Consider the following 26,798-nt stretch of genomic DNA (forward strand, 5'->3'; position numbering starts at 1 on the left):
GGTGGCCAACTTGGCATCCTTGGCCTCCTTCCTCTTTCTGGTGAGTCTGTCAATCTCCTTGTTCCTCTTCCATCGCCCGATGTTGGAGTCGGGGTCGCTGATCTCTGACTCATAGGCCTGCCAGGCTCTTTGGTGGGCCTCGAGGTCAGTTCCGGCCTGCTCGACAATCCCGGAGTATCTGAGGGTGGCCGATCGCTGCCTGTTCTCGATTTCGGCGCGAGTGGCATCGGGCTCAACGGGGAGGTCGTAAAATCCATTGGGTCCGACGAGGGCGGCAATTTCTGCACATCAAGTGCGTGTGTCTGCTGCTCTTGCTTGGTCCATTCAGGCCTCGTATTCTGGGGACTCCCAGGCATTTCGAGGGACGTCGAGCGACTCAACGAGCGTGTGGTAGAGAAGCGTCCATGGACGCTGGTTGCTAGGGACGGGGTCGGCGAATGCTCGACCCGCGACTGACGGGGTAAAAGGGGGGACTGTGGCGAGATCCCCAGCTCCGGCAACTGTGTCAAGTTCCTCAGGGTTGTAATCCGGGAACTCTGACCAGAGCTGCTGATCCGTCGGTTCAGGCCTGGGGACGGCGGCAGCGGGCGTTGGGGCCGCTGGGCGGATGGTGACAGCGACGCTCCTCGGGGTCGACTCTCTGGCCACAGGAGCTTCTTCCCCTGGCTTGGCATAGACCCAGCTGGTGCTGGGGTGCCAGCCGACTGGGGGGCCTCTGTTTGTCGGCCAAGCAGGAAGAACGGGTCCTGCTCCATCTGCACGGGAGGTAGTCGCGGCGGAGGCCCCAAGGGCAAGCTCTCCGGAATCACTGTCGAAGTTGTCTGTTCGTGCGTGCCTTCCTCTCTCATATCTCCTCGTCTCACTTCCCCAATCCACGTCGGTCCACCTATGTCCTGACCTGCCGCTCCAGCTGTCTCCGGTATAGGTTGCATCTTCCTCCTCGTTCGGGTAGAGGTCGTCGAGGAGGTCTTTGAGTTGGACCCTTTCAAGGTCGGTGAGCTCATCCCCTTCAAACTTGGTGTCAACGCTTTCTTCGTCCTTGACCAGAGGCCTGGTGCCTTGTCCTCTCCTTCTGTTGGTACTTGACTCGCCTTGGACTGGAGACTGGTCGAAGAGGCCTGGTAGGGGCGAGTCTCCTCTGTTGAAGAATATGCCCCTGGTATCTGTGATGTCAACTGAGTCAGCAGACTTGGCGGTAGCACTTCTGTAGGAGTTGGTGCTCAACCCTGAGTATTGCGAGCTGGACCGCGACGATCCGTAGAGGGACTCTCCAGGTCCCCCGGAGGCGTTGGACTTGACATCTTGTAGAGTCTGCTGGGATGCTGTGGGAATGTGGATTACCAGTGGTGGGTACGTGGGAGTGCTGGGAACATAATGAAACGGGAGTTGAGCGCGGACTCGCCTCTGTTGTTGAAAACAGCGGTGTAGTTGGTACAAAATAATGGACAAGAAAAAGAATAAAAAAGTCGCGAAGACGGCAGGAATGGCGTCGGACCAGGGCATCCGTTCGGGCATCTATTCTTCGTAGAGTTGGACGGCTGTGACTAGTCATGCAGCAGTTCACACAAAAGCTGATAGACGGCGAGGATGGTGAGTGCGACGAGGATGGTGATAACGAGGCTGAGGTCGGTTTCATAGTTGGAACTGTTCATCAACAAGATTTCACTGGTATCCGAGGTGCTTGTCAATGTCAACAGTACAATCGTTAACAGAGAAGCAAGCCGGAGGAGTATGGCGAAGGGATTCGTTTTCAAATTCGTAGAAGACCAACGTAGGCTGCTACGAGCAAAACTGCTAGTAGTGGTGCCGGAATGGTTGCTAGAACGAAGAGAGTAGTCACAAGGACTATGAGGACGACGGTGAGGATTGGGTTGGGTAGCACCAGTGGAAGGATCCAATCAGCTACCAAGAGTACGATGATGAAGATATAAATGTTGGGCTAGAGCCCAGGGCATAGGAGTTTTCGAGATTTGTTGGGCAGCGTACTGCTGGGCGACGTGTGACGAGCTTCGGCTAAATGTTATCAACCAACTAATAATCGACTTAGATCGAACTTGGATCACCACTTGCACTTCGGTGGTAGATACTCAAGCAAGTCAAAGGCGATGTCAAAGTGGGTTGAGGGCAGATAGTCACGAAGGACGGAGTTCGAGTTGGGTAGATTAAACCTTAGCCGAAGCTGGGGTTTAGGCCAGCTGAGGCTCTACTTAAATACAAGTGGATATGCTAATAATAGTACTGTGAGAAATGACCCGCTAGGATTGCATATGCATAATCAGGCTGAGTAAAATGAAGAAAAATGAATAAACCGTAACACCTTCTTCACACTGAGCTCTAAAGAATCTCCTTCTAACAAGGACAATTCCCATGGGTCCCCTGGACTCATACATGTCTTTTAGAGCATTCCATGCTTCTTCTGAAGTCTTCGAACCAGCAATATACACCAGCGGGCCATCCAAAACCCGCAACCTTATTGTCGAAAGAGCCTTCCTATCACTCTTCTTCCAATCTGCCACCAGTGCCGCTTCTGCCAGGGCCTTGATGCTTCCGTCTGCATAATCAGTTAGACCTAAATCGGTTAGGATATCGATCAGTTTGATTTTCCATGTCAGGTAATTTTCCAGGCCCTTAAGGGGGTCAATTCTGTAAATGGACTGGCTTTCCATGTGGTTCTGTATGTGTATGTAATGTACAAAAGTGCGAAGTAGGTAATGAGGTAAGTAGTTCAGTTAGGGCCAGGGCCCATAACCTGTTGGAAGTACAGAGGAGAATGTGTAAGAGAGAGAATTAATTAGCCTCTCGAGAGAGAGGCATCGTACTTAAATACAAGTTGTACTACTTCTAGAATTTACTACGGATTACTATATGTGTCTACTATTGCAGTTAAATGTTCATGCCACTTAGTCATGCCGAAGCTTCGAGTGCATTCTAGCACTAACTCGGGATTGCTATCCCAACACCCAATTTGTATCAAAATTCATCACTGAACTGTACGCAATGATGAATATTCAGGGAAATCTGTCAACAGCCTATCACCCTCAGACGGATGGGCAAACAGAGCGGGTTAACCAAGAACTCGAAAAATACCTTCAAGTCTTCATTAACCACAAACAGGACGACTGGAGCGAATGGCTGCAGTGGGCAGCATTCGCTCACAACAACCGCCAACATTCTGCAATGGGCTTTTCTCCCATCAAAGTAGTCTACGGACGAGATGGGGAAATTCGCCCAACCGTGGTGAGGCAGTCGGAAACACCATCGGTAACTGACTTCGTCGAAAGCCTCCAGAGAGTATGCAAACAAGTGGAAGACTCTCTGAATAAAGCCATCGAAGTTATGAGAAAGGCTTATGACAAACACACTCACCCTGCACAGGAGTACCAACCAGGAGATAAAGTCTGGTTGGACTCAACCAACCTTCACCTCCCCCGACCGGCAAAAAAGCTAGGTGACAAACACGTCAGCCCCTTTGAAATAATTTCCAAAAAGGGGCCCTCCGCATATGAACTAAAACTGCCGCCAGGATGGAAGATCCACAACAAGTTCAATGAACGATACCTAACTCCGTACGTCCCCCCAGAGTTTTCCAACCAGGAGAAACCTCCGCCACCCGAGCCAGAACTCGTGGAAGGCAAGGAAGAATATGAAGTAGAGGAACTACTTCAGGACCACAACCGCGTCGTCAGTTGAGGACACAGCTGGAGGACCATAACGGAATATTTGGTCAAATGGAAGGGATACCCAGTGGAGGAAGCTACTTGGGTCAAGAGGAGCAATCTTGCCAATGCCAAAGAACTCGTCAAGGAGTACGAGAACAAGGAAAACCATGTACAGGATCATGATTTGCGACACTTGGAAAACGAAGGAGGATGCATAACCATATCATCTCCTGGCTCTTCAGCAACCGAGAGCTCAACTTTCTTTCTAATCTCGAACAAGAATCATACCGATCCATTATCCTTCGACGAGCAGAGCTTTTATTCATCGGACACGGATGAAGACGTCTTTGAAGACAAGCATTCTGAGTCTCCTCTAATGACTCAGACCAACCCCAGCTTCCCTCAAGAAGAACGGGGTATGTCTGCTTGGGAACAAACCAAGGACTACAAATGGGATATGGAATCTACTAACTCCCTTGACTCAGGGAGTGAGTATGTCTAAAGGACTGTCAGGATGACAGTCTTAGTCGGGGGGTATTATTACGGTTTTACCCCTATTTTCCTTATCTTATCTTATCCTTATCTCTCAGAACCCCGGACCTGCCTATCTTATCTCCCAGACCCATGATATTCTGCCAGCACACTCTTTACCCAGTTACCCGGCTGCCATCACCCCAGTTCATGCTGCTGCCCCCCAGATGACCAGCGACCCGCATGCACCATCACACTTCTCTTGATGGCATCATGCTTCTTAGTAGTTGGACGAGAGTCGACCGCCAGTCGAGGGCGGTCTATGGGATGCAGCCTATTCAGATGGAGTCCCATGCAGATGCAGGTGATATGCGCTCTTTACTCTCATTCATCAGGAGCATACTTCTTTTAGTGTCCTCCCTCCTCATTCATTGAAAGACACACTTCTCATTGCACGTGCCCTTGTAGATACTATTCTTAGTACGAGTCTAACATGTATTTAAGCTAGCCTATGCTGTGGTCTCAGACCCCAGCTTCGGCTAAGGTTATATACTCCTAACTCTTACAAGCTCCTTGCTTTTGCTATAAAGTGACGCCTAACTTCTCGCAATCAACCAACGCCTCTCTAACACTGAATCACCAAATGCGAGTGACAGGATAGAGATCAGCCTTGGAGTAGATTCAAGTTAGTGCCTAACAGGGTGATGGTGTTGTCGTCTTTGACTAGGTTACTCAAGAATTGGTGGAAATCAGTTAAAGGTGCCGAATCGACAGAGGTTATGGCATCTTCCAGAGAAATAGAGGGTGTCAAGGAAGCAACATCTGGCATGCATGTGTCAATCTAGGAGAGCAGCTGACCACAGCAGGGGGAGATACACCCAGAGACACGAATGATATCCTGAATGATACAATCTAGATAAGAGATAAGTTAGCAAGAAAGTTGCTGCAACACAGGAAAGCCAGAAACCTTCTTCATAGCAACATGGCCTGATGCATTTGTGAACAGGATCTCATCCAAAAACCATCGAAGTCAGCGCCCCATATTCCCTTGAAAAGTGAAAGAGCAAGCATGGGTCTGTCATACGAATGCATAGCTAGCTTTCCCAACGAGGCCAGATTTGAACATGACAGTGCTGTGATCAACACCAAGATGGAATGTGACATCCGCTTGCTCTCTGAAACAGATCAGTAAGAAAGTGGGCATAACAGAAACATAAACCACCTTCAAAAGCCATCTGAAGCTTGTGGTAGCTATCTCCAGAGAGATTAAATGTGCTCCTTTCAGCTATGGTTAGCACATGGAGTTGGGGGGAAATAGAGAGGATGTACCTTTGGCAGAAAACAAGTATTCGAATGCTCCATGTTGGCTGATTTCAGTCAATAAGGCCTGGAAGGCACTGACAGAAAAACAATACCCACATTTAACTCAGCATCACAAGGCACTCCTAAGCCTGTTCGACTTTGTTGGTAGTCTTGAGTTGTTGGCATCAGTGAGTAGTCCTGTCCCTTCAAGGTGTGTGCAAGTTGATTCTTGAGGCTGAGACTTGGTTGACCAGAATAAAAACCTGTGGAATGTAAAAGTTTAATCCAGCGAGAAAAGCCAACATCAAGCAAATACTTGCCATGACCATTGAGGTCAAAGATGATCTAGTCCGAGTTTGCACTGACAGTTGTCACTGCTGGCATGCTGGATGGGGGAGATGGACAACAATGAGCCTTCAGGTGAACCGGAAAGGGACACTGGAAAAGTCGCGGAGAGTTGGAGAGGTAGCATGCGAAGAGACAACAAGCGAGGACAACGAAACAGTTGCCGGAAGGAAGTTTAATTGGCAAAGGCCACGCACGAATAGAAAAACTCCCATGGGGTGATCCAGTTGGGCAGTCGGCAAAGGCCGCCATCAATTGATTCCACGAATAGAATTTCCCATGGGTCATTCCCACCTGCATAAAGACCGAGATATCCTATATTCATAGGACTTGGAACTCATCCTCAACCCATGATGGATATGTGTTAAGTTCATTGTCAGAGTAGAGCTCTAGTATTTCAGTTTCCATGAGAGTAGGAGAGTAGAGGGTTGCCTAAGTGGGCGACATGAGATGTAGGAAATTGTCTCTCTAGGTAGACCGGAATGTAAATGATTTATTGAAGAAATAAAATTTTTCTCAACGGTGTGAACTGGAAATGCCAATTCAATAGAACATCAGCATGTAACTTTGTTCATTAAAATAGACAATGGATAGGTCTTAGTACTAGGCTATGCTAGGTGGCATGTAACGTGTTACCTCATGTTACTTGTCCGAATTTCCGTTCCGACATTGTGGGTCTGTCCTCTATTGTCCGAACAAAAAATCCGACCTACAAAGTCAGACAGGTCAATTTGTCCAAACTTTGTGCCGACCTCAGTGAGCAGGAAGGCCAAATCTGTCCAAACTTTCCGATCGACCTCTATAGGGATAATTGGGGGTCCTGTTAGCGCGCGGACGCGTCATGTGCGGTCTTCCAAATTTAGATTACTTAATAGTTTATATCCGTTTAAATAGTTAATTATTTATTACTCAAATGGCACCTGTATTTCGCGTGACTAAATTAAAACAGCTCCGAACGTTTAACCTGAACTTCACCTGACAGACAACCATTGCCCTATTATTACGCTGCTGAGGTTACAAAGTGAATGTGGGGAATAAAATGACTTCATATTGCCATATTTACTGACTCGCATCCTTTCTCAGACCTTTTTTTGCGTTTGCCACTGTTCTTAACTGTCCGAAAGCAAGACGACCATCATGACGGGAACTCCTTTGAGCTGGTCCCATTGCACTGGATGCACATGCCCCAATCACCAAATACCATCCTACGAATTTTCTCCTGATCGTCATACTCTCAAGCCCCTGAATTTGGCACGTCTTGCTCATTCAAATGATTCTCCTTCTGACGCTGAAGAAGCTGTACTTCGGAAAATGTTATCCTCATACGATGCAGAGCTACAGAATATAGATACGGAGCAAGAGCAGTTGACACAATTCATCGCCGAGATGAAAAGCCGTATCTCGCTTGCTGAGCAAAAAGTGGATGACCTATACAAAGAGAGGCATGCTATATCAGCGGCAATTCTTGAAAGAAAGCAACTCCTCAATCCCATCAGGCGCTTCCCCGCAGAGATACTCCTTCGTATCTTCAGTTCGACAATCGTCTTCCCCATACCGCGTTTTCATACTGACGGAGATGAAGCATGGGGATTTCTTCCTCCTGAAAATTCGATCTGGACGATCGAAACAGTGTGTAAGAGGTGGAGGACAGTGGCTCTGGATTTCCCGGAACTCTGGTCGTCCATAAACATAGTCATCACGGACACTAATTTCGGCGACGATAGTCGTGGTATCTCATATGTTCACCGCATTGGAACCCAGCTTAATCGCTCAAAGAATCGTCCTCTATCATTAACGATATTGAACGATGAAATCGGCTCATCTTTTGCCAAACTACCGCCTGCGATTGTCGCTATTCTGTTCTCCTTTTCTACATGCATAGAGCGCCTCCATCTCTACGTCCCGCCTGTGATGTTCGCCCATATCCCTTCCTTGCATCTTTCCCTACCTTCGCTGACAGATCTCTGTCTACTTCCTACGGTAGAGTCAATTGACGAGTACCAAGGCTTGAAATTATTTCACTGCCCGATGCTTCACCGACTTCACACGGTCGACATACCGCAGCCTTGCCATTCTTTTGATCTATCGTGGGGGCAGATTGCTACTTTTACAAGCGATCATGCATTATACGCTGGCCGAGCGCCTGGGCTTGAAACACAGTCCGCTCTACGCATTTTCCAAAATCTTACCAGCATGTCGGAATGCTATCTCCGCCTCGAGTTGGTATCTACCGAACGGTCATGGGTTGATGAGCATCTCGACACGGTAGAATCTCAAATTCACGTATTGAGCCTCTCCTCATGGCGGTTCAAAAACCACACACCGGTCAAGGAACTACTCGACAAACTCATACTTCCCGTCCTTCAGCAGCTGTACGTGAAATGCTCTATCGATGATGCTGACCGTGACGATGAAGAAACATTCGCCGCTATATACGACGTCCTCAGGCGCTCGGGCCAGCCCTCTATCACTACTCTCCATTTTGATCACGGCGATATACTGGAGGAAGATCTCCTCCAAATACTGAGCACGTGCCCAACCCTTGAGGATGTTCGCCTCACAGACGTAGACGAAGGCGCAATTAGTAACGAGACGCTCCTCCGATTGACGCTGAAGGTTGACGGAACCGAACCTTTGATTCCCCGTCTGCATACTTTGCATATCAGTGGACCAATGTTGTTCTCCATGCAGATATTCGTCAATATGGTGGAATCCCGATGGACACTTGCTCATGTCCAATCGCCCTCTGTTCGGCGCTTGGATGAGGTCAATCTTTGCCGGTTCCTTAAAACGGGGGACGAGCCGGATGGAGATGAAGTGGAGCGTATTACGACTCTTTCTGTTCTTGATGTCTACAAGACGCAAGGAATGGACCTGACGTTGACTACGAAGGTTTAGAGGATTCAATCGCGAGATGTCTGCACTGCTTGATTCATTCCATTGTTACGTAGTACTTTACAGTACCACATTATTGATCTCGAAGCTTTCATAATGGTAGATAGGGTGTCCATGCGTACAGGTTATTTATACGACTTGTTCTTCAAAGCAAAACAAAATCAAGCACTAGGTCCAATTACGACTGGCTTAACTTTGGAAAGCTGGCTAATAGTCTCATTGTCCAAGTTCAAATGGGCTTGAACTAACTCGGGAGGAGTCAAAGCCAACCACTGCAGACTTCTGTCAGATCGAGTCGACCTTAAAAGCGATCTTTTCTCACCTGGTTAAGACTGATATCCTGGAAGCGATCTGGTATAACACGAGATTAGTTCTGTCGCTCGAGGAAAAGATGGTCAAAGACACCTACCCGACTTGAAGATTTCTAAGTACTTTAATGTCGTATTTCCAGTATTTTCGACGTAGTGGCCTGTTCAGCGGAGTTGTCAATCAAGGAGCAACTTTAAACAAACACCAACTACACACCGTAAGCCGTCGGCACGTAACCTGTCGCAAAGAGTTAATTGACCATATAACAGGAACGGCAGAAACGGAGACTAACCGATGTCGCCAGGCTGGTAATCGAATGTGTTGGCAGTACCTTCCGATGCGAAGATGGTCATTCTTGCGGTACCCTCACTGCAAGAACGTCAGGTGGAGCCGAAATTGTTCAACAAAAAAGCACTTGCATGAAGAAGCTCCATTCATCCATCGTAGGATGCCAGTGCAGCTCCCTATAATTCCATCAGTCTACGGGAAATTAATTTGAGGCAATAATAACTATATCGTACCGCATTGCGCCGGGATTAACGGTCACCTCGGCCATGGCGATAGTCGTAGAGACAGTGAATGTGGTGGAATCCGCAATCTTCACGGATCCGCCCGAATACTGAGTGGCATTGATTTGAGAGAGCGGGAACGAGAAGGGATTAGGGACCGTTCCTTGAGGATCTTCCGGGGCAGTTGCATCATCGTCGGGAACAGCTGCAGACAGATCAGCTTCCTTTACTTCATGTGCATATAGGGAAGATACGAACGGCCTGGGAAGATGTAAAGCTCATGTGCCGGGATGTGCGCGAACGCATCCGGGTTACTGACTTGGAAGTTCTTTCGGATGACTAAGATTTCGTCAGAGAAAGAATGAGGTCATATCATCGAGAAAGTGCACCTTCATAGGGAACATGATCCAACCAATCGGTCAACTGTACTCCTCCGTAGTTAACCGGTAAGCCTGCTTGGGTCTACGATTCGACTTACCAGGAATGTGGCGTCTTCATTAAAGTCTCCACTATCAAATACCTGCACTGCAGTTAGAAGGCCAGATTGCCAGATCATATATAGAGCTTACAAGAAGGAACTCGGAACCCTCTTCATCGTCTCCGGTGGCCTGTAGAGAGTGAGGCACACCAGGAGGGAAGTACCACAAATCACCAGGATACTAAAAGCAGTTTAGATAAACGACTGGTGTGTGTTTAAAGGCACCTACCACTGTAGCAAGGTAGTTTCGGCCATCTGCGTCAACTGCAGTGACTTGAGTCGATCCCTTTTAGAAAGGACGTTAGAAGATGACGACAGCATCCTAGAATTGGGGGTGTGACCTTTAACACGTACGCCCACTGATATCGACTACGTCAGATGACCATATCATGGATAGACTAAAGATTACATACCTCTGACGTCGTGTGCCAGTGGAGCTCACTATAGGTCTGACATGAGCTGCGAGTATAAGTACTAAATCCCGAAACACTTGCCGAATTACTCCCGGTTCAAGTCGCATGTTGACACCAGCCATCTCTGCCGATAGCATTATGTGAACTTGCAACATCATAGGTTGCCACTTTACTCACGAGTAGCGATAGGCATAACCTGAACTATAATAAATTACCTCAGTGCTGCGCTATTTGAAGGGATAATGAGTTATAACTTACTGTTCTGTTGGCGCGCCCATCCCCCGGTTTGTAAACGGTTATGGCTAAGGGAGAAAGGCCATTTGGCGTTGGGACTGTATATTAGGAAAAGCGGGTAAGAAGAATTAACCGCAAATGAGAAAATCAATTCGCTGACAGTGTTCCAGAGTCAGTGGTCGGTGGTGCCAAAAGGTCAGGATTTTGTAGATCGAGCGGTATGTTATCCGGCCCCATAATGGGTGCACCGAGTGTCCCACGTTCGGGGGTCACTACAGAGGGGTCGCTGCTGTCGTTCCACAAGACGTTGTTAGGGTTGGTGGAGATAAAACCGACAGTAGTCGTCTCTTCGAAGGAGGTATCTGTCGAAGTCGGGATCGCAGTACTCGACACAACCTCAGTGAACGACGTTGTGACACTGGCATCGGTAGAGGAGGAGTTACGGCTGGTAGGAGCGCCTCCCACGAAATTCGTTAGGAAAACAGCCAATAGAATGGAGGAGACTTTGATCATGGTGAATACGTCAGAGAGATGGACTTCTGGAATGGATGTATCCCTACATACTCGAATCTTTAATACTGCCCATGTACCACCTCTCGGCCAGTTACAAATCACCGAGTCATTCAGTCTTCGGGGATGCACGGATAACATCTACAACGCCAAGGCACATCTCAGATGAATGAGGAAGGTTGCACGAAGGACTACTCACGTCATGTCTTCATTCTTCACCCATTACTGCTGCGAATGACGCTAATTTATGACTCAGATCGGAATAAAAAATAACTAACAGGTGTAAGTCCTGTCCAGTGATGTCCTAACAGCGCCTCTGATCCACATTCAGCCGTGAAATCCGCAACGCCCCGTCAGGTGCCCGCAAAGGCGCCTACTAGTACTTCGAGAGGTGGCCAGCTACGGGGATAGACGTCGTTCCCGGCTCTACCAAACTCCAGTATGAACGTAATCGCCGTTAGCACTGAGGAACTGCCAGCAAAGCAGATATCTACGGTTAGAGGAATATATATTTAGCACAAGGATCATCAAAAATAGAAATAGATCAGGACTCGCGTTTGAGAATTAGTCACTGGTTGAATAAAATTTCAAAGTCCAGCACCCTAGTCCAATAAGAGTGAGGAAGGCTCGTCAAAATCTTGTGCAGATATGGGTAAGGTGGATCCTGAATTGTGGAGAGGCGTCCTGGTAGAGGACCGGAAAACAACTTCCTGCTCTTCGAGTCATTGCAATTCTCAGGCTCAGGGGCAGTTTTTGTGTACTAGCCGGTCTCGATCGATGTAGCCCACAGGATGAACGACGAAGAATGAAGCTACTTGAGCGCGTGCGACGAGTAATCTATTAGAACATTTGTTATTCATAATAAAAAGAAACCCGGCCTCACCGGAACGCGCTTATCGTCTACAAGACATGCTTCCTAATTGACCCGAATATATGATGCCTTCAAAGGCGAGCGACCGACCATCTGAACGTCTAAATAGCATTACAGCTGCGCAGAAGCTGTTGTACCAGCTCTCCGATTCTGCACAGTAAAACGCGTCATCCGTAGAACTAAGAATACAATCCAATCACGTACTAAAATATCAAAATTGACATCCGGAGCTACTGTAATGACGGTTAATTCCCAAACCAGCCAAACGGCATACTATACGAGAAAAAGACCCTACCACCTGCGTCACTTGTGCGTCACTGCGCAGCGAGTAATTCGTAGAGATTTTGGTCTGGTCTTTGTTACCCAATCGGCACCTATCGCAAAGTGTTAATGTCCCCATAATACTATGCATATAAGGGGGGCATACATCCGCTGACCATCGTAGTTTTAGAGGAGCTGCGTAAGGACCTATAAGAATGTGATCCTTTACAAACGGCACGTTGACTGGTGCCGACCTTTGAGTTCGTATTGTGGTATGTACAAGATCATTACACGAGTACCCTGCGGTATAGAATCATTATGAACTATTCATGACGATGAGGAGCTATAGCAAGAGCCGGAAGCTGGGATATGAGGCAAGTGATGGAGGTTTGAAAACAATTTGAAAACGAAATGTACGGTTAGATGCTTGAGTCGGACCGTCGGACCGATTTACCGGGAAAACGGGTTCAGCTTTAATGCAGCGAATTTGCTCTGGTGTGATTTTACACGTATTCAATAATACTAAAAGCAAATTCAGATACTCATTGAAAATATACTTATAAATTCTAAAGTCCTTCCAATTTTAATCGTGATCCCGGATAAGTACATATTTTAAGGTAGATATCAAGCGCCAGGTCCAATTACGACTGGTTTGACTTTGGAGAGTTGGCTAATTGTCGCGTCATCTATGTTCAAATGTGCTTTCACTACCGCGGGAGGAGTCAAGGCCAACCACTAGAAATGGCTGTCAGAACTTAGAAACAAAGTTTGATCGATTATTTCTCACCTGATTGAGACTGATGTCCTCGAAACGATCTAAGAGCACAGTCGGTCTGAAGGCTCGGTCCTCAAAGCATGGTACGTACCGGATTTGAAGATTTCTAGGAACTTCAATGTCGTATTGCCGGTATTCTCGACGTAATGCCCTAATCGAACATAGTAAGAAACAATAAGCCAAGCAAAAGGCGCTTGGCACTATACCGTAAGCTGCGGGAACGTAGCCTATCATACGAGTGCTCGGTCAGACAATGAAGTAATCGATAGAAAGGGGGCTAACCAATATCACCAGGCTGGTAGTTGAACGTCCTGGCAGTCCCTTCAGATGCGAACAGTGTCACTCTTCCTGTACCCTCACTAAATGGAGGTTAGAACTGAAAAAATCCATAGAAATAACATACATGAAGAAGCTCCACTCGTCCATAGTAGGATGCCAATGCAGTTCCCTAAGCGACCACGGTTCAGTGAAAACAATTCTATGTATTAAAGTAAGACAGAAATACCGCATCGCACCAGGCTCGACTCTAACTTCTGCCATCGCAATAGTCTTCGAAACTGTGAATGACGTAGAATCCACAATTTTGACTGAGCCTCCCGATAGTTGAGTGGCATTGGCCTTCGACAAAGGGAACGAATAAGGATTCGGGACGGTTCCTTGGGGACTTTCCGGGGCTGAGGCATCATCCTCGGGAATCACTGCATTAGATTAATTTAATTTAGAGCTACCCGAGAGAAATATGAAGGAATACGGACTGCTTGGAAAAATGTAGAGTTCATCCTTGGGGATGTGTGCGAATGCGTCCGGGTTACCGACCTGGAAGTTCTTTTGGAGGACTGCCAGGTAGGAGTAGGTTAAACAGGGCGGAAACAGGACGGAAACAGGACGGACCTTCATAGGGAACGTGGTCTAGCCAGTCTGTCAACTAAAGTTTTGGAGTTAGCTATTGAACACAATAGCATAAATGACTTGCCAGGAACGTGGAGTCTTCACTGAAAGCTCCGTCATCAAATACCTGCGACGTGGTTAAACAGGACCAGGGACGGCGAGTTCTGAATGGAGATATACCAAAATAAACTCAGAGCCTCCTCCGTCATCCCCGGTCGCCTGCAATGAGTGAGGGATACCAGGAGGGAAGTACCACAAGTCACCGGGTCCCTGAAGGCTCAATGAGATGGATAGCGGGCGCCTGTGAGTATACGTACCACAGTGGCAACGTAGTTTCGTCCTTCAGTATCGACTGCCGTAATTTGTGTGGATCCCTTTGGCAGAAGATGTCGGAATGTGCCAGTGGCCAGTGATCGGGGAGGTATATTTAGGGTACTTACTTTTAGAACATACGCCCACTATTGTTCAACGAAGCTGTCAGAAGCTGATGATGCATCCTCATCATGATCAAATATCACTGACCTCTGCGGTCTTGTGCCAGTGCAATTCGCTGGGGGATGCTTGTCAGACTTAACCTACATATCGAGGAATGAAAATACCGAATGGCGCCTGCTTCGAGTCGCATGTTGACGCTGGCCATTTCTGCGAACCAGTGAACTCCATGCGAGACGGTAGATCACCGCTCTACTCACCCGTCGCGATAGGCATGACGCCGACTATGATAAAATATATTAGCGCCACGTCACGGAACGGTGGAGTGCGGCCGTGGCTCACTATTCTCTTCACGGGCCCAACCTCCCGTCTGCAAGCGGTTATGACTCAGGGCGAAGGGCCATTTGGCGTTTGGCCTATCATAAGGAAATCAGAAATTTTTCAAAAAGTATAAATAAAACATTTACTGACACAGAGCCGGAGTCAGTGGTTGGTGGCGCAAGGAAGTCGGGATTTTGCAGGTCCATTGGTATGTTATCCGGTCCCATAATGGAAGCTCCGAGTTTACCGCGCTCGGCGGTGACCACCGAAGACCTGCTCTCTTCATCCCATAGAACATCATTGGCGTCAGTAGAAATAAAACCGACAGTCGCTGTTGCTTCTAGAGCACTATTGGTGGTGCTCGCGATGGTCGTACCAGAGGTGGACGCTTTGGCGGATGTGGCGACGTCAGAATTAGAAACAGACGCGTCGACGGATGCTGGTGCGGATGCAACAATCTTCGCGAGGAAAACGAGCCATAGAAGAGAAGCGACGTTAGACATGGTGAACGCGTCTGAAGGAGGCAGGGGCTTCGAGATGAATATTCTCCACAAGCTAGAGACCTTTTATATCGTTCAGTCGTCAGCGGTCACTTCGCGGTGCGTGAGATAGACGCCTTCTAAATCGCGACTTCGGGGATTGACGGATAATTGCCAAACATTTGGGGCCCTCTTAAGAAGGTTGTTAGACGCAATCACGTCAAAGATCCAATCTTACACAACAGTACGATGAAATTCTGCCTATCCATAACGCGGGCGACGAGTGACAGTCATGATGCATCAGCTCCACATCCGTTTACCTATGCAGTAGAAGCCAGACGGCTACAGGCATCATCTGTTCATATATTCAGCCAAACAGTAATGAACGAATTTTCTCCGGCTCACACGAAAGCTGTCGATGAGCAACATCCATTGGTGTCGGCAATCGAGGCATGAGGTATTTTTATCCAGGAGTAGCAATGTTCATGAATAGACCGTGAGAAGGGACAAGCCTTGAACAAGCAACTCTTCCCTACAGAATGTTAGGCCAAGACACCGCTTTTTATGAAGAGAAAATATGGTTCGTGTGATGAGTCAATCTTGACCAAGCGGATGAAAAAGGAAATCACTAGGTCGATTGCAGGTTGATTGAACGGGCCGCCCCCGTGGATGTACGGCGGAGTCAATCTACATTGGGGGAGAGTGGCTTAATGGATTCTAAAAGTCGCGTAGGGGCAACTTCGATCGCACACCTTGCTGAGTCGTCCATTCAATCGCAACCATACGGTTGCCGGCCGGGAAGACGCGAGTAAGCCACTGTGTATGGCCATTGATTCCGGCAGAGATAGCCGTAGAACTATGCGGACGAATCAAGAAATCAACCTCGGGAGAATTCATGCGCGCCTGCCGATGACAGAGCATATTGTCGCCAGCGAACCTTACTTATGTACTCAGAAGCGAACAATCTATTTCTAGGCCTCGGAGGTACCGGTCTGACCTAGGAACAGGATCAGAGATCGATAAGTCGCGTACGCCAGTAAATCAGATACCTTCATCAAGAATCAGCGCTTCAGCGCTCATTGCGGTACCCTCATGCCTTCAAAATAATGGTGCAGTAGTCAAAAATTCGATCGCTCGGATGAGTATCAACCTTGTCAATGAAGACAAGTAGCAAACAGGGCTCCAAACGTCAATTCTTCAGCACGAGGAATCTACCGCCCGGGAGATATCTCATCCATAGATTGATCGCACAATCGTCATTTCGTAAACGGCATTCCTATTTTTCCCGACGACTTTCATGGTCGGATGTACGATTGAAATCTGACCTAAGTACTGGTTAGCTTCCAAGCGGTGAAACCTCAATGAACGTCACGATTTCATCTCCGCGTATGACACCATGCTGAAACGTTGCCACTCCATGCCGGCGGAACTAGGCCTGCCGCAAAGGACGCTGACGGAGATGACTATATTAGCTGATAGATGAGTATCAAGCCAAGCTTGACGAATGCAGAGTCACAGGATTTTGGTATCCTGAGCCACGGTGAGAAGGAAAAGCGCGATGATATTTATTCATGTTGATCGGTGGGCCTAGCCCGTTGGAACCGTATCGCTAGGTCCGATAGAGAGAATGCCTGATGGCTAGTGATAGTCGCGGGTGTAGCTACAAACAAACGGAGAACTACGGAAACGGTGCACGTGATCGCGGAGGAACCGGACCGTGCCAACGCTCCCACCGTTCGGTCCGAGCATGCCGTTTCAATGCTTCGTTTTTTTCAAGAAACTGGCGAAGTCCCCACTCTAGCTTCTATCAGTCGGCTGGGTTTACTTATTAATTTGGATAGTACATTTTACGCAGACTCAGTAGCCTTCGAATGATTCATGACTCCTAACATAATACTACCCTCGCGAATACAACAACAATGACAATTTTTGTCGGTTACTCCAATATCCTTGATTACGATGCGTACCTTCGTTGGGTCGGAGTCCTGGCTCGACTAGCCTTGATATCTGACTCGTTTAAACACGCAGGGTACCATTTGGGACAAGAAAATGCTGCTGAGGGTATCGTAATAACAGTGTAGTTGCTTCTCCTGCCATTATTGACATCATTTCGAGAATAATCATTGTCGAGATTTATAAACAAATAGCCGAGATGACCGTGAATTTCTTCGGTTCCTCTACCCTTGGATTCCGGGTCTTCTGTTCAAACTGCCTCGGAGATATGATACTGTCGCTCCGATTTACAGTTATCGAAAACCATGTCGTCGGACGTCTGAACGCTACTGATAATATCAGACAGCGGAATGGGGTTCGTAATCTGTTGAAACATCTAGTCAAAGCAACCGGCTCAAAGCCCTCAGGAGACACGTACGTTTTCTTCGCCTTGGGCTCTGAATGTTGATGGGAAGGAGGTGCCAACATTCTTCTGTTGTCTTCGTTCCCGTGCGTTGAACCTATCGGAGAGGGTTGAAATACAAGCCATTCATACTCCAAAAATTCGTACATAGCTAATAAAGAGTTAATATACACTGTGAGAAATTTCAGGTAAAAAGACACTTCTATGTGAGAACAGAGACTGACATTTGGATGTAACGATTCCGATTGCCATGAAGATAAGCGTTCCGGGAAAGACAAGAAACTATAGAGAAATCAGTACTCGACGGATGTCAATTATTCAATTAGGTTTAGACAGTACCGTGATCAGAGAGGCTAATCCTAGCGCACTGCGTTCACATGAGTTCCGTGGATCGTGATCCGTTATGCGGCTGGAGAATTTTTACCTTGTACCGAGTCCGGAAATGAGGATCAACCGCATCAAGGCAACAAGTTTGATGTTCGTACTGATGATTGGCCTTAGATCCTACTAGTAATTTGAGGAACGGAAATAAACTTGCCTAAAGGAACCCGTAGATGTTCGCCCCTTGAGAAGGTAGTAGGACATCGCAAAGGCTATGATTATGTCCACAGATACTGTTGTAGTAAGCCCGGCCTCGATCGTTGGCTAATGACAACGAGCGTCAGCTAGTACACGACTGTAATTCCATGGTATCCCACTTACGGAAATCTTGTTAATTTCAGTGATATATGATATCGTGTACCTGCCAGAAAGAAAGAATTCAGGGAAAATTCTTCAATGATTTCGAACTCCTTACACTTCTCTGCAGAAAACTGACATATATTGTAAGTGCAACCGCGGGAGAAAAGAGCAAAGATACTTACTGATTGATGTGGCTAATAGCGACGGAGATAAGGCCCATTTAGCACTCATTAAAACAAAGAAAGCCTACCGCAGATTCCAATTACGATGACTGTCTGTGTAAATGAGGACGGTTATTCAGATGTTTGAATCAGAACAAACGTACTATAAACCACGGAATTATGCGATGGAAATACCGCCCCACTGAATTTTCGTTTGCCGACCATAGTAAATAGGAAGACCAAAAAGGGGACATTACTTACGCATCCACAACCTTACACAGTATACGCTGAAGCAAACATTGAGTGTCACTGGTCAATCTTCGAACGCTCGAGTCGGCTCGACATACATATGAACACAGAAGACAATCATGTTCTGTGCGAGGCGTTCATGCATAGTTAGTAAGTAAACGGTTATGTTCAATAAAGGCCAGCCACTCACGTAGATCACCAAGCCCAACTGATATGAAATCCTCGGTCAGTCAACTTTCTAACGCACTTTGGTGCACTTACCTTGAAGCTCCTGGACGCAAGTCGAAAGTTAGATTTTGGAAGACAGAAATAATACACACCACACGAATTTAAGGATTGCTATGTAATTCCCGAACGAGCTAATTGTATAAAAATAAAGAACATGCATGTTAAATGCAATATGCAAAGTATCAAGCACCCTCGACGAGACTATTAATTCGCGAGCTGGTAGTGTTGTGGATATTTAATTACCAGAGCGTCGCAATCTATCGAGAAACCCGGCTCAAGCGGTATTTTGGGGTAGGATGGGTGTCTACGCACCGAAAGGCGATAGAACCACCAGTCGTCCGGATATTCTTTGAAATATATGACTGCTTGTAAGTTTGTTGTTCCGTATAATCTTGATCTGGTGAGGAAGGTTTTAAGAACATGCAGCGATAAAGGCTCACATTGACGCTATGATAAGAGCAAGGGACATCGCGCCCATGGTCGGACCTAACGATGGTAGAGCTTGAGCTGCTTCCGCAGCGAGGGAAGACGACATTCTGAAAGAAGGGAGGAATAAGCAGTGGATCTGATCATTTATGACGAGTTTCAAGGACTTCCCACGTCAAGAATTCGAAGACTACGACCGGAATCAGTCACTGACAATTAAGGCAGGAAAGAACCGCTTCATTTTCATCAACTGATCAGCCCAGCGTGAGCGTTGGAAAGCGAAACATCGACGAAACAGTGTGCATCCAACCTCTCTTGCTCTCTGAGAGATACTATTTGGGCACTAACAGCTTCACGATATCCATGCTCAGGCTGGTTACCAACTTGAGCACCGACCCCGCGAGGGTACAAGCCAGGTACCTGACGACTGTATCTAGGTCAGCTCGATCTTGCTATTGACATGGCTGTATTCCGTCGCCGACTCTGTATGCATTGTTTCGGGTTTCAGAGTTGGCATAAGTTGTATAGTTCACACAGATTGAAAGAAGCATTAACAGCTGATTTCGCCATGGTATACTTCTACTGAGAAGGCAGGGGGGATTTTTCATCAGTGGAAGATAATGGAGAAGGTCATCACGTACGAGTCCATTGAAGCGTCACCGGCGACCATCTGAGCAGCCCTGCGCAATTTGCTTCTCTGCGATTCGATCGTGGGTCGAGTCACCGTGGACTAAGAAGCTGAAGCCGGTATGGTCGAGCATATTCAGGTGTTGGAGTTTCAAGTGTCGCGCATCACAGCGCAGTTGACGTCGGGATCATCGGTTGTCAGGGTTAGTCAGGCAAGAACTCGTTTATTACATCCTGTTGCTTCTATTAGTGTACACGGCGAGTAGATAAATAGGTAGTCGAATGAAGACAACCCTCGCCTGTTTGCGAGGGTTCCCTGCTATATCCGGGTGAGCGGCTGGAGAATTACCGCTTATCTCAACATCAGGTAGTACTAGAAGCACTCTGTGAAGGATGCCCTGTTCAAGGTGCGGCTCTGTATATCGTTCCCGTTTCACATGGAAACATTTAACACATTTCTAATCAGAATTCCCCGAATACTTAGGCCCGCGGAAATCGCTTGTATTGTTATGTTCGGGCCCACGATATAATGCAGATAATGGGCCGGCGCATACGCATCTGTCCACGATTGGTCGAAGGTCAGCTCTGTGAGTCATGCGTCGATGAATGCTTGTGACGCACCCTGGGAGTAAGTACATCATGTAGATACCGCGACGATCGGAGGTATCGCGTTGTTTGCATCACGATCGTACGATAACAATAGAGATGAAGAATGGAAGGTAGTGCTGTTCCATCGCCCTTCGACATCTGTATTGAAATTCTTATCACCATCCATGAGGCTGCGGGAAGAAAGGAGAAAGTGCGACGACCTTCAGAACAAAGAATACCATTGTGAAAGTCTGAAATATCGGGCTAGGAGTGTCGATGTTTTTTCTTCGCGAAGAGCTTGTTATGTATATAAACTGATATCCATAAATACATCGAGTCAATTCGGCCTACAAAAAGTCTGTAAGCAAGTTCTGTGTTTGTCTAAGTATTACTGACATACCTAGAAATGGCTTCTACTCAGGTGATCTTTACAAAGAATCCTCCGTTTTCACCACTCTATAACTCAACGATGCATTCAGGCCTTGATCGTTGTACATATGGAGATAATTAGCGAAGCTGTGGATAGAAGAAGCCGCAAGTCGTTCACCTGCCTCACTGATGAACCGTCATAGGCTCACTTCGGCGAGGCGTCGCACTGGAGGGGAAAATGTATCAGCAAGAGTCCATCGTGACTCAAGCAATTCTCTCAAGGTATGCATGTGAGGGAGAAGCGCTTCGCTGAGGTATAGCGTGCCTAAGCTTGGCACGAAGGCCGGCCCGTTAGGCTTCAAGATCAGCTCAAGGAGAACCTTGTCGACGACAGCTTCATCAACGTCGGCGAGGCGCAGGTCTTCAAGGGTGGGGGTCTTTTTGACTGCATAGAGGATATCGGCGGTTAGGATGTGGCCATGGTCGAAGTGCAAGACAGTAACGGGAGCCTTCGACCGCTGAAGAATCCCCAGAATGGCCGTGAATGTTTGTCTGGGATCGCTTTCGGCGTCTCTGACGGAACATTGGACTCCCAACGACATGGGTGTGGGGAGGACAAGTGATCAGCTAATTGCGTTATTGGCATGCCAATATTGAGGCACCATGATGACAATTTAAGGATGCGAAGTTTAGGGCGAGTAATGAGGAAACTGCGTTAGGTCATTTAAACGAGCTTCGAGGCGTAAATAGCATTCATCCAGCTCGAGAGTTCTTGTATGCAATCTGCAAAAGAGAATAACGGGCCCATCAACGCGGGAGGTGCTTGCGATGGATCACGTCATGCAATATTTCTAGTGAGAGCAGAGCGCTTCCGCCCGAGCGGCTCAGCTGCCTGCCGAAACCGAGAGTATATGCATGAGCACTGTGGCCAAAGTTGACATTGTTTATGATAAAATTGATGAACGACCAGAGCTCTGGGGGCGACAAACATGTCTCCCTTCATTGCTTGCAAACACGTTCAATGGACCAAAGAGCATTTCTCTCCAGGTACAAAGCGCAACCAGTAGGTGCTTTGGTCATCCTGATACCGAGACATTGGGAAATTTATAGTCCAGCGGAATATCTGGGACAGGATTTCCGGAGAAAGGGCGCAAGGGACTCAGGAGTCTTTTCTTTCTCTGTATTGCCCGCGATATATGTTTACGTTCCTTGTGTAGTGGTGCTATAGTCTTCCAGGAAGCAGATACATGGTGCTTCATAGTGAGAATAAACACCTTGAGCTCGGCCAAAGAATAGATGCTCTGCAGCTGAGCCTCATGCGACGCAATCATCGCTTGAAGCGAGTGTCAACTTCTGCAGCAATAAAAAGGGCATTCGAACGCGTGAGACGCGCCAAATCAGTTTTTTGAGAGTATGTAGGCGAGGAAGATAGTCTTAGGATGGCAGATCGTGACTTTCGCAGGGACATCCCGTGCAAGGTGACCATGGCTTGAATGCATCCTTCCTTGGTGAAAATCCTGCGACGGTCAAATCAGTAAGGTAATTTTTATATACAGATGCTTACAGTTTAAGTAGATATGAGTATTCTAGCCACAGCTGGTCGCGGCTCGTTGAAGATGACGGTGGAAAGCAAACCTGGACAAAAACCGGATCGAGGGACAAATTTAGTACAAATTAATTGATCTGCCAAAATTGGGACTTTTGCGATCAAATTTTATTCGTCCCGGATCTGCCGCATTATGGGTTCTTTTCTTCTTTTGCACGGATAGTTTTCTCCTTCTTTCCATCACGGCTGTTCGAGCGCGTCTAGGGTCGCTCAGCAGATGAAATTTCGACTGTCTTCGGGACGCTTGTCTGTATTTCTCTCCCTGGAGCTGAACTGATGCTCATACTGAGGACTCCGAGCCAGAGGTGATTACCGGTGCGTGTCTCCCTCGTCCCTAGCTTCTCCGGCTCATGAGATTTCCCAGGGAATTTCAATGTATAAGGGTGTTCACGCTCGTATTTGAGAGCCATTTTGGCTATTGGTGGTCGCACGGCACGACAAGGAGCACTGTGCTTTGGCATCCAGGGCATTTCATTAGAAAAACGTCGACTTTTCATGTCCAACGTAATAGTTTAATAGCGGTGTGGGTATTGTGCTTTCTTTCGTCAGTATCCTCTACCGCTGTGTTTGACATTTTCAATAGATGAACGTCTATTTGTACCCTTTGAATTTCCGATTGCTCCGCATACACTCGTATTGGTGTGTTCATTCAAGCGGTCGCTCGCTTATCTCCAATATTAAAATACATATTTAGTGCCATCCTCAACTTTCACTTCATCGAAGAGATATGAGCAAACCCCGGTCCCAAATGTCTGTTCGGCTACACTCTACTGCCCATATATCGCAATGCCTGATCCTAGAGTTCAAACCGTGGGCCACTTCTCCCTTCTAGACTTCCATTCATTCATGTCAAGTTATTTATGACAGGTGTCGACTATCAGTGTGACACTACTCGGTGACTACACTGGGCGACTATTACAGTATTATGATACTGTTGATTCGTGAAGAACTTTGCTGTCTGATTCGAAAGCATTACCGCCTCGATGTAGCATTGCCCTATCCTTGATTTTTGATTGCTACGTTGTAACGCAGTGGGACGTAGCAGAAACTGGTGACGGTATGTTGGTCTGCATGGTATGCTGCGCTTCATGCCCTGACGATGCCGATAGTGATGTAACCGTCACTACGGAACGAAGATTCCTTTTTCGGGATCCCGCTTTCGGCAATCGTAGTAGCTGGTCCCGCGAACCTATTTTTCTCTTCTCACTGTCTTCATTCCACGGCTAGAACGCGTCCATGAGGCTATGGTCAGGGAGGATATCACCACTATGCACCAGGTGGACGGTTATGTAAAATTTTCATGTCGCTCTCGTAGACATTAACGCTGATGAGAACTATTAGCAGGTGGCGTATGGTAGAAGGTCGCTGTAGTAGACCATGAGTACGTTGGCGTTTTAAATTACGTATGCTCTCCGGTGTTCCCAGCTTTCTGTAACGTTGATTATAGCGTTTTCTCCTGGGCATAGTTCTATCGGGACAGCTTAGACTATTTTGTCAGTCTGGCTGTTTCGGACTCGTTTAGTGACTCAAGTTCAAACCAGATGGCGGGGTCACGCGTTCGCGATCTACGACCGCGTCGGCATCAGACAAAGAATGTGAGACAATGATCACCGGAAGCCGCCATACGGGAAAAAATTTGACAAGACGCCCGGCTACTGCCAAGCCTCCATTCGGGGGCAGTCTTCTGGATTCGATTCCCAGACGTTTCATTGCTTTGTACTTCTACCACCACCACCTCTTTTAAGCTTCTGCTCGTTTCTGACCCGATTTCCTTCAACCTACAGCAGGCTTATATACTTACCTTCTCTTGTCTTTTTCCCAACTCGTGGAGATGATGTGGGATTTCCCTGACGCTCACGTTCCTCCCTACAACACACCTTTCTCCTACCACCAACCGCTTCCACCTTTTGGTACGCCATTGACATCGTAAGTGCTGAACAATGATACGTACCATTAACTCACCAAACCTGCAGGTTCCCGCCAACGTAAGGAATGTTCTAAACTCAGGTTCGGTATCGATGACTTACTCATCGTATGGACAGAAGCCAGACGTACTACGTCGAACCGGAAGGGTATCCCGGCCCTTCGATAGGTCATGCCTCCGGACTTTCTCCTTATGGCCCACTTCCCTTGTCTGGCGGATCATACCATCAGTGAGTGTTTCAAGCCATCTACGTATATAACGGGCTGACTCCGAGCGCAAGTTCTATGTCCGAGCAAGCGCCTGCATCCCTCTATTGAATATGGAGGCTCATTTTTCTTAGTATGAACATACCCCCAGATGCGCCGAGAGCCTTTTTCATTGAACGGCACCATCACCACCACTACCATTACCACCACAGCAGTAGTGGCCAGCCTCTCCCTCGCTCACAGTCTAAGGCTCCTACAGCTGTTCACAACAGTGGTGGCTCACAGCCTGTGGTTATCAAAAACAGCAGTAATCATAAGCTCCAGCCCGCGGTCCAAACGGTACCGCCCGCGGCTCCGGCACAGCGTTTTCGGTACTCCAAGTGTACTGGGCGCAAGAAGGCACTTTGCGTGAGCGTTCCTATTAAGTGCCTTGTGACTCCTACTGAAGACGCTTAACTTAGATTGGTATCAATTATCGTGGGCAGAAACACGAACTGCGGGGGTGCATCAATGATGCGAGGCATATTCGGGACTTCTTGATTCGTTGGTATAATCTGTGTCCAGGCTTCTGCGAATGCACTGACCGGCATACGTTGCAGGCTTTTGGGGCTATAAGGGAGAGGATATCGTGATGCTTACAGACGACAGTAAGAATCCACGGCAGCGCCCCACGAGAAGAAACATGATTGACGCTATGCATTGGCTCGTCAAGGATGCGCAACCCCACGATTCGCTCTTCTTTCATTGTAGGATTACCCGCTATACTCGGACGTTCTCCTCTTAATTATCGTTTCCTTCCAGATTCGGGACACGGCGGCCAGACCCGTGACAAGGACGGCGATGAAGTTGACGGATATGATGAAGGTCTGTCTACAGCGTATTGATTCAAAGCAGCTATTGACATTCCGTGCTTCTCTAGTCGTATTCCCCGTTGATTTCAAGCAAAATGGTCATATTGTCGATGACGTGAGTTTTCACTCCGGTGCTTCTGTCTCATTTGTTTGATTTTCTTTATCTTTTTTTGAACTAGGAGATGCACGCGATTATGGTCAAGCCCCTCCCGACAGGGTGCCGGCTCACAGTACGTCCCCTTTCTTCGATCGTTTGGATCGCCTGCGGCCCTGACTTACAGCCTGATTCTACTAGGCTCTCTTCGATGTGAGTATTCGTACAGGCGCCTTGCTCCGTTCATCCCTAACTCGTGATTCGACAGTGCTGCCATTCCGGTACTGCCTTGGGTAAGTCTAAGCCAATTGAGACCTCAAACATTCTTTCAATGCCTTTATCTTTTTGTCAGATCTACCATATGTCGTGAGTATTGTATTCACCGGACCCCTCTACATCTTACCTGATCAGCCGGCTTTCTTCTAGTATGACTGCCGTGGTCGACTCAAAGGCCACCACGTTACCAAACAATGGAGAGCATGGAAGTCGACTTACGCTGACGTGGTAAGCATCGATTGTTCCGAGTGCCTTTCGAGTTTCGGAGGATTTACGAGACACGGTAGATATCATGGTCCGCGAGTAAGGATGGGCAGACAAGCGCCGACACGTTTCAAGGCGGCGTGGCTGTTGGAGCCATGAGCTATGTAAGCGTCAGTCTTGTTTCGCACCTTGGCATAGGCACTAACCATGTATAGGCATTTATTTCGTCCCTCATGAAGAACAAGGAGCAGTCGTACCAAGGTCTTCTCCACTCCATCAGGTAAGGCTTCTCGGCCGGGGTTCTTCCCATAGTTGTTCTTACCATCTGTTTTTTCTAGGAAGATCTTACAGCCTAAGTATAGTCAAACGCCGCAGCTTGGCAGTTCTCATCATCTTGTGAGTTTTGCGTCCCGTGGTTCATTGGTCGATAGGCTTATTTATTGCATTCGGGCCGGTAGGACACGAATTTACGATTTATCTTATGACTTTATGAATATAACTATGACTTTTTCAGACACTTTATTTACCGTTACATGTACACCCTGTCATCTAATTAACTGTATAAATCATGTAATCGTAGCATGTACCAATGTCGAAGATTTCTTGTTGTTAGTTGAACTTATTCTCCTGCCTCCGACGCTCGTACTTACGGTTTTTTTGTGGACCAAACGCATCTCACGGAGTTGAATGACTTCGAAGGGACGTTGCGGGACTGTCCGTTCATATGGCAACAGGATCTAAAGGGCAAAGAAGATTCTACAGTGCCCATTAACGCAAAACTGAGGAAGCGTGGTAGCGAA

At 47.5% G+C, this 26,798-nt stretch overlaps 6 protein-coding genes across 6 annotated transcripts; 2 read left to right on the forward strand and 4 right to left on the reverse strand.

The window, feature by feature from the left end:
- Positions 1-6,685: 6,685 nt before the first annotated feature.
- Positions 6,686-9,073, forward strand: EV420DRAFT_1182622 (uncharacterized protein). The gene has a single exon (XM_060466242.1). The coding sequence runs from the start codon at positions 6,915-6,917 to the stop codon at positions 8,673-8,675; it is 1,761 nt and encodes a 586-aa protein (XP_060333967.1). The 5' UTR covers positions 6,686-6,914; the 3' UTR covers positions 8,676-9,073.
- Positions 8,834-11,128, reverse strand: EV420DRAFT_1639576 (oxalate decarboxylase; the record flags this gene model as incomplete). The annotated part of the gene is made up of 18 exons (XM_060476987.1): positions 8,834-8,944; positions 8,995-9,023; positions 9,082-9,141; positions 9,198-9,218; positions 9,274-9,346; positions 9,397-9,445; positions 9,503-9,695; positions 9,749-9,829; positions 9,880-9,913; positions 9,969-10,010; positions 10,060-10,149; positions 10,198-10,254; positions 10,310-10,327; positions 10,382-10,417; positions 10,471-10,505; positions 10,559-10,582; positions 10,640-10,713; positions 10,776-11,128. 18 exons carry the CDS (start codon positions 11,126-11,128, stop codon positions 8,834-8,836), a joined length of 1,380 nt encoding a protein of 459 aa, XP_060333968.1.
- A 1,576-nt stretch (positions 11,129-12,704) lies between these two features.
- Positions 12,705-15,390, reverse strand: EV420DRAFT_1182281 (oxalate decarboxylase). Its single transcript, XM_060466241.1, has 17 exons — positions 14,824-15,390; positions 14,695-14,768; positions 14,613-14,636; positions 14,520-14,562; positions 14,443-14,470; positions 14,361-14,378; positions 14,238-14,294; positions 14,101-14,190; positions 14,006-14,047; positions 13,924-13,957; positions 13,788-13,868; positions 13,436-13,730; positions 13,315-13,391; positions 13,239-13,259; positions 13,124-13,183; positions 13,045-13,073; positions 12,705-12,992 (listed from the first exon to the last, which is right to left on the reverse strand). The coding sequence occupies exons 1-17, from the start codon at positions 15,174-15,176 to the stop codon at positions 12,882-12,884; spliced, it is 1,437 nt and encodes a 478-aa protein (XP_060333969.1). The 5' UTR covers positions 15,177-15,390; the 3' UTR covers positions 12,705-12,881.
- Positions 15,391-17,191: 1,801 nt separating this feature from the next.
- Positions 17,192-19,832, reverse strand: EV420DRAFT_1524194 (uncharacterized protein). Its single transcript, XM_060472335.1, has 21 exons — positions 19,762-19,832; positions 19,268-19,690; positions 19,140-19,218; positions 19,071-19,084; positions 18,920-19,018; positions 18,861-18,870; positions 18,790-18,807; positions 18,698-18,723; positions 18,612-18,637; positions 18,515-18,552; positions 18,440-18,464; positions 18,372-18,383; positions 18,305-18,320; positions 18,211-18,250; positions 18,047-18,153; positions 17,933-17,992; positions 17,848-17,875; positions 17,733-17,790; positions 17,656-17,680; positions 17,524-17,605; positions 17,192-17,469 (listed from the first exon to the last, which is right to left on the reverse strand). Exons 2-21 carry the CDS (start codon positions 19,360-19,362, stop codon positions 17,356-17,358), a joined length of 972 nt encoding a protein of 323 aa, XP_060333970.1. The 5' UTR covers positions 19,363-19,690; positions 19,762-19,832; the 3' UTR covers positions 17,192-17,355.
- Positions 19,833-21,034: 1,202 nt separating this feature from the next.
- On the reverse strand, positions 21,035-21,439 carry EV420DRAFT_1639580 (uncharacterized protein; the record flags this gene model as incomplete). The annotated part of the gene is made up of 1 exon (XM_060476988.1): positions 21,035-21,439. The coding sequence occupies one exon, from the start codon at positions 21,437-21,439 to the stop codon at positions 21,035-21,037; it is 405 nt and encodes a 134-aa protein (XP_060333971.1).
- Positions 21,440-24,353: 2,914 nt separating this feature from the next.
- On the forward strand, positions 24,354-26,564 carry EV420DRAFT_1183076 (caspase domain-containing protein). The gene is made up of 17 exons (XM_060466243.1): positions 24,354-24,369; positions 24,417-24,428; positions 24,486-24,596; positions 24,648-24,981; positions 25,035-25,116; positions 25,173-25,319; positions 25,375-25,437; positions 25,493-25,539; positions 25,604-25,654; positions 25,720-25,731; positions 25,787-25,811; positions 25,871-25,884; positions 25,945-26,022; positions 26,082-26,162; positions 26,214-26,278; positions 26,337-26,394; positions 26,457-26,564. Exons 4-17 carry the CDS (start codon positions 24,709-24,711, stop codon positions 26,481-26,483), a joined length of 1,023 nt encoding a protein of 340 aa, XP_060333972.1. The 5' UTR covers positions 24,354-24,369; positions 24,417-24,428; positions 24,486-24,596; positions 24,648-24,708; the 3' UTR covers positions 26,484-26,564.
- The last annotated feature ends 234 nt before the right edge of the window (positions 26,565-26,798 follow it).

This window comes from Desarmillaria tabescens, assembly GCF_030435595.1.
Source record: "Desarmillaria tabescens strain CCBAS 213 chromosome Unknown EV420scaffold_9, whole genome shotgun sequence".
In the NCBI taxonomy this organism is placed as follows: Eukaryota; Fungi; Basidiomycota; class Agaricomycetes; order Agaricales; family Physalacriaceae; genus Desarmillaria; species Desarmillaria tabescens.

Bases quoted from the DNA above. Each gene is read 5' to 3' on its own strand.
- EV420DRAFT_1182622 (XM_060466242.1), top strand. From the start codon at position 6,915: ATGACGGGAACTCCTTTGAGCTGGTCCCATTGCACTGGATGCACATGC.
- EV420DRAFT_1182281 (XM_060466241.1), bottom strand. From the start codon at position 15,176: ATGTCTAACGTCGCTTCTCTTCTATGGCTCGTTTTCCTCGCGAAGATT. The intron at 13,731-13,787 runs GTCCGTATTCCT...AATCTAATGCAG, and splicing joins ACTCTACATTTTTCCAAGCA to TGATTCCCGAGGATGATGCC. The intron at 12,993-13,044 runs GTGAGAAATAAT...AGCCATTTCTAG, and splicing joins AGGACATCAGTCTCAATCAG to TGGTTGGCCTTGACTCCTCC.
- EV420DRAFT_1524194 (XM_060472335.1), bottom strand. From the start codon at position 19,362: ATGTCGTCTTCCCTCGCTGCGGAAGCAGCTCAAGCTCTACCATCGTTA. The intron at 18,553-18,611 runs GTAAGTAATGTC...ACGAAAATTCAG, and splicing joins CTGTGTAAGGTTGTGGATGC to TGGGGCGGTATTTCCATCGC. The intron at 17,470-17,523 runs GTACGTGTCTCC...ATGTTTCAACAG, and splicing joins GAGCCCAAGGCGAAGAAAAC to ATTACGAACCCCATTCCGCT.
- EV420DRAFT_1183076 (XM_060466243.1), top strand. From the start codon at position 24,709: ATGAACATACCCCCAGATGCGCCGAGAGCCTTTTTCATTGAACGGCAC. The intron at 24,982-25,034 runs GTGAGCGTTCCT...CGCTTAACTTAG, and splicing joins GGCGCAAGAAGGCACTTTGC to ATTGGTATCAATTATCGTGG. The intron at 25,320-25,374 runs GTAGGATTACCC...GTTTCCTTCCAG, and splicing joins CGATTCGCTCTTCTTTCATT to ATTCGGGACACGGCGGCCAG.